This window comes from Octopus bimaculoides, chromosome 4, assembly GCF_001194135.2.
Source record: "Octopus bimaculoides isolate UCB-OBI-ISO-001 chromosome 4, ASM119413v2, whole genome shotgun sequence".
In the NCBI taxonomy this organism is placed as follows: domain Eukaryota; kingdom Metazoa; phylum Mollusca; class Cephalopoda; order Octopoda; family Octopodidae; genus Octopus; species Octopus bimaculoides.
Window position 1 is genome coordinate 97,405,919 of NC_068984.1, and position 6,337 is coordinate 97,412,255.

A 6,337-nucleotide genomic window follows, 5' to 3' on the forward strand; every position below is an offset into this window, starting at 1 on the left:
GGCAGGTGTGTGTATCATATAAAAACAATAGAGTTATCTTTTCTTGTATGTTGTTGCTGTTTATGTTTGGTCAACTGCTAGCTGCCTAACTAGGATTTAAAGGAAGATAGAGTGAATGTTAAATGTGGGAAGTCAATAAAATGATACCTTCATTGTGTTTGACATTTAAACAGCAGTGGTGTTCTGATAAGACTCTGTATCATAGTTCACATTCTCACTGTAAGCCTTCTCTCAGTTGAATTATTTATCACTGATTTCCTCGCTTCTAATATTACGTTAATTTCCTTCCTAGTTAATTGGGTATGGTTTTTGGTGAAGATAAGAGTGCTATTTAGGATCGTAGGGTTAATAGATGAGTAGTAATCTACTATGTCTATTTGTAGGAATTTGTAGTTTATCTTGTTTTGGATTCTAGAGAACCAGTTTAGGGCTTCATATGTGTTGGACCGTAGTTCTAGGGCGATCACATTCCTTAGCTTAGGGATGTATTTGTCTAATATTAATTTACTTAATTTACATAAATCCGACTTATTGGGGCATATTAATCTAACTTTGGTAACTGTTAAGAAGTTAGGTTTATGATCTTTTAGTGTGATGTATGGTCTGGAAGGTATGAAGGGTTCGGTTTTCTCCTCTATGTTGTATTCTGTCATAATGCTCTTGGCTGCTAAGTTCATAGATCTTAAGGTGCTGTTAGGTGCTTTGTATGTTTTTGTAATTTCTTTATGTAGCAACTGGTGGTATAAATTTATATCCAGAGTGTAGGAATTCTTAGTTTTATTGGAGTGAACCATAATTCCCTTTTGTAATTTCAGTTTGTATAATAGGTTCTTTTGGTAGATGTTGTTTCTTAGTGGATGCCATTTGAATTGTAGCTTCTTGATAGTATCCCATAGTTTAGTTTCAAAGGCATCTAAATGACTGTTTGGTGGGGTGTTTTCCTGGTCTTGAAGACTCCTTTGGTGAGGGCATTGCTGTTGTGGTGTTGCGTTGTCTCTAGCTGGCTGTTTTTATCATAAAATAAGGCTTTCCAGCGCAAGCAGTGGGTGAAGTCTGTAATTTTACTAATGACTTCTTTAAGATATACATTTTTGAGTGGAATCGGTATATCTTTTAAAGATGCTTCTATTGTTATTTGCTCCATTTACCCAGTATGTGCCTGTTGTAGGCTGGCTAAGGCATCTTAGTCAGAAACTTTTGTTATGCAGGTATAAGTTAGAGGTGTTTAAAGCCTCTAAGGGATAGATATATCCAAAGGCACTTCTGGTAATTACCTCAGTAGGTATATTCCTTGGTAAAAAGTATATGGCAGCAGGTAATTTAGTGGGTAACTGTAGTTTAATTTATATAGACGAGAAGAAAATGGAAGGAAATAACAAACAGAAGTGTGTCTTTTGCACTAGTAGGTATACAGAAGCAAAAAAAAAAAGAAGAGTGCTATTGTTATCAAGTGAATGATATTTCAGCATCTAGTGTACCTTCCACAGGTTCAAAAAATAAACTCGTCAATCTACTACTGGAGGAGTTACCTCAATCCTATAAAATATTACCAAAAATGAAGTAAATTGACAAGTTTATTTTTTGAACCTGTGGAAGGCACACTAGATGCTGAAATATTGTTCACTTGATAACAATGGCACTCTTCTTTTTTTTTGCTTCTGTATACCAACTGGAGGAGTTACCTCAATCCTATAAAGTATCATCATTATTGTTGTTGTTATTATTATTATAATTATTATTATTATTATTATTGCTATTATTATTATCTGTTGTTGTTGTTATTACTGTCATTAAATGATAACTTGATTGTATTTTTTATTTCTCCTTTTATGAAAATAATCAATTAAACAAAGCAAAATGTTGATTCTTTTCCTTCTGTTTCCAGCAAATATCATCAAATGAACCAACACAATTACCAAATTTACCTAACCTACATGCATGTAATGCATCATTACCACCACTACCGTGTATACCTTCAGCTCCATTTCCACAATATAATTTATATCCCTATATAAGGGACAATGACAGCAATGATTTAAACTATCAGACATATAGTCCACAAAAGGACTTTTGTACAGAAGGATTACTTGTAAAATTTGGTCAATATAGCAGACATGTTAATGAGTTTCAGAAACCTTATGGTATTGCTATTAACAGAGCTGGGCATATATGTGTATCAGATCTGAAAGGAGGACGTATTCTCATTTTTTCACCGACTGGTATCTTTCTTAATAAGCTTCTTCCTTCTTGTGATATATATGATGTAGCTATATTACCAAATCAAAACATTCTGACTTCAGTTGCAAAAGCTGGTAAGTACAGTTATTATTTAAGATTTTTTAAAATTTCATTTATGAAATAGAATGCTGATAATTTAGGAAACATTTTTGATGAATGACGAATACATTAAGTGTCAGTAAGAAGCCAACTGATAAATAATTTCTATAATTAGTTGTTGTGATGAGTCATCTGAAGTGTTTGTTTTGTTTCTTTTTTGAAATATATAAACCAGTAATAAATATAGCAATAACACAGAACAACTTATTTATAGTCACCAGCATTTAAAATAAAGGCCAAGCTGGTTATAAATAGTAACTGAGGATTAATATTTGCATGATCAATATTTAAGTATTAGATATTAGATTAATATTTAGTATTAGATATTAATATTAGATTAATCTTGCATGATTAATATTTAGTAACATATATGCAATTACATATTTGTAAGTGAAATGAGTTATGATTGTAGATATATAATTTTCTAATTACACACCTGATAACAGGCATGTAATTCCATATTTGTAATTGTACGTGTAATTGTTACTCTTTTGATTACACTTAGCTCTAGCTATTTACATATGAAGCCAACAAGGCAGCATCTACATGAAAATAACTGCCAAATCTCCCTCAAACTACACCCTACCATCTTAAAGAAGGGCATGTTAGATAATGTGGCTAGGAGAACATTCTGCTTGATAAAAAGTTAGGGTGGTCACAGCTGGAATGCCATTGTTAATAGATTTGCTCAGTTAGGATTGATGTAAAAATAAACAACTCTGACAACTGTATGCATTTAGGAACACATTGACTTTGATGCATGAAAAATGACTTTTATGTCAGGCAGTTTGAGAAGTTGTGTTTGTGAATGCTTTTTCATTTGACCTCCTTTTCACTGCAATTCCCCGAGTTCTAGATTGAGTTTTGAAACTAGACATTGATGAAAAAGTGTATGATATGATAGTAACTCTATATATGTATATTACAGCAATAACTGTATAATACAGTAGGGTAAATATGTATTTTAGTAGTAGCTATATAATATAATGGTAGCTTTATAATCCAGTGTTGGTATATATTTATATATATATATATATATATATATATATATAGATAATGGAAATATATAATACAATAGTGGCTATGTAATACACTAATTGTAGCTGTATAATACACTGTAGAGACAGCTCCAATGATTGTGGCTACGTAATATATTGCTATCTATATTATACATTGGCAGCTATGTTCATATGTATGCATGCTTGTATGAATGAATGACTGCTTTTTTTATCTTCACTATATATCTTTCTAAGTTTTGTTATCTTTCTAAGTTTTGTATATTCATGTTTATATTATTGTTTAACTTGATATTTTTATTTCTACTTTTTAGACAAAGCTATCTTGCACATCTATAATATGAACAGCCATTTAATTTCACAATACACTGGACTCCATTTTCAATATGCTCGCCCAAGTGGTGTTGCTGTGAACAAGTATGGCTATGCCATTGTAACAAGCTTGGAAAATGATTGTGTCTATGTATTTACAGAAGAAGGTAAACTTTCACTGAAATTTGGCTGGAAAGGTTCTGGTAATGACCATTTCAATCGACCTTATTTTGTGACTACTAATGATAAACTTCAAATTATTGTTTCTGATTGTGGTAACAACTGTATAAAAGTGTTCAGCAGTGATGGCAAATTTAAGTGCAAGTATGGTAAGAAAGGAAAAGACAAAGGTATGCTGTTTAAACCGATGGGGGTTTGTACAGACAGAAACAATAATATCATAGTGGCAGACTATGGAAATTACAGAGTTCAGGCATTCAGTCCAAAAGGCCGATCTCTTGGTTTCCCTGTTTATGACACATTTCGTATCGGTAAAGATGTTTCTCCTATCAATGTTGCTATTAACAGACATAATAATGTTGTTGTTCTATTGACTGGAGAGAAATTTGCTGAAGTTCGGGTATATGAGTGGAATCCAGAAGTTTAAACTGATTATTCAAGTTCAAATAAAATATGTTTTATTTTCATATTAATTATTTAGTTTTTCTCTTCTTTTCTTTTCTCTCTGTATCTTCTATTTCTCCATCTTTTCTTCATTATCTCTTTTACTCTTTCCTCGTTGTTCTTTTTTAATTTTTTCTATCTTATATTTTATTCTTCCATCATTTTTAATTAATGACAGCAACATTTATTGACGATATCACTCAACTATATGTATGTATTGCAAGTAACGCAGTCATTCAAGCATATATGAGTGTTACATAGACATGGCCACTCAACCATATTTGAAAGTTTGTGTGTAATTTACACCTCTGGCAATACCACTTACCTATATATATGTAAGCAACACTGTTTGCTTATATATACACACACACACACACACAAGTGAATCAAAAACAACAAAAGCCAAAAGGACGTACACAATGAATGTTTTAGATTACTCAGTTTAAAATGGAAAAAAGGGCAGGGTGTAATGTTTCAAGCATGGCTCTTAATCAGAAAGAAAAAGGTCTAGAGAGAAGGAAAATAGTCCAAATAAAGCTGCCTGTGATTATATAGCTGTATGTGTGTGTGTGTGTGTTACACAAGTGATAATACCATTCAATCATGTCTTACAAGACAATGTTACTCAGTTATATATGTGTGTATTACATAATTGACAATACAATGGTTATTCAGCTTGAATAATCACTTGAGCTGATACCCCAGTCCCACTTCTTGTCATCACATGATTCACTTCTTGCCACCACAATGATTCAGCTGTCAAGTCGTTTTTATTTTTTTTTTACCTCAACCCAATTCTTATTCTTGAAAATATCTCTTCTCATACCATCCCATCACCACCACTGGACAGCAATAGCTTTTTTGTAACTGTTGACCTGATTATGGATTGTTAATCTCACTATGAAAGTCATGAACCCTGTCCCTTTTACTTGAATGACCTATAAAACAAATTCTGCAATGGTGATCCACACCAAATAGGTTGACAGGACTTTGATGATGATACAATTGTCTGCTAGAAGAAAACTAAGTTTATAGATTTTCCTGAAGCTTTCAATTATTTCCAACCCATGCTAGCATGGAAAGCGGACGTTAAACGACGATGATGATGATGATGATCTATCATTGATCTGCTAAATCAGAGATGAAATTCAACTGTCAAAAGCAGTATGACACATGTAAATGTTCACTTCTAAAGTTCTGACTCATTGCTGTATAGAAAATAATGTTATAACTATTGTAGTATTAGTGGAGGCGCAATGGCCCAGTGGTTAGGGCAGCGGACTCGCGGTTTCGATTCCCAGACCGGATGTTGTGAGTGTTTATTGAGCGAAAACACCTAAAGCTCCACGAGGCTCTGGCAGGGGATGGTGGTGAACCCTGCTGTATTCTTTCACCACAACTTTCTCTTACTCTTACTTCCTGTGTCTCTTGTGCCTGTAATTCAAAGGGTCAGCCTTGTCACACTGTGTCACACTGAATATCCCCGAGAACTACGTTAAGGGTACACGTGTCTGTGGAGTGCTCAACCACTTGCACGTTAATTTCATGAGCAGGCTGTTCCATTGATTGGATCAACTGGAACCCTCGACATCGTAAGCGATGGAGTGCCAAGATTGTAGTATTAAAGGAAACCTGCTTGTGTGATAACAAATAGACTTCATCCCTCACCTCATTGTCATCTTTCTATTTTATATTTACACAATTTAGGAGGCGTAGGAGTGGCTGTGTGGTAAGTAGCTTGCTTACCAACCACATGGTCCCGGGTTCAGTCCCGCTGCGTGGCATCTTGGCAAGTGTCTTCTACTATAGCCTCAGGCTGACCAAAACCTTGTGAGTGGATTTGGTAGACGGAAATTCAAAGAAGCCCGTCGTATATATGTATATATATATGTGTGTACGTGTTTGTGTGTCTGTGTTTGTCCCCCCAACATCGCTTGACAACCGATGCTGGCGTGTTTATGTCCCCGTAACTTATCGGTTCGTCAAAAGAGACTGATAGAATAAGTACTAGGCTTACAAAGAATAAGTCCTGGGGTCGATTTGCTTGA

The 6,337-nt window shown here is 34.1% G+C and overlaps 1 protein-coding gene across 1 annotated transcript in view; it reads left to right on the plus strand.

The window, feature by feature from the left end:
- The window catches only part of LOC106873776 (tripartite motif-containing protein 3), a 7,681-nt gene extending 3,363 nt beyond the window's left edge, over window positions 1–4,318 (plus strand). Inside the window, exons 2-3 of the mRNA XM_014921283.2 lie at window positions 1,886–2,312; window positions 3,668–4,318. Coding sequence (XP_014776769.1) covers window positions 1,886–2,312; window positions 3,668–4,272 — 1,032 coding nt within the window. The 3' untranslated portion in view covers window positions 4,273–4,318. The remainder of the gene's footprint in view (window positions 1–1,885; window positions 2,313–3,667) is intronic.
- Window positions 4,319–6,337: the final 2,019 nt, after the last annotated feature.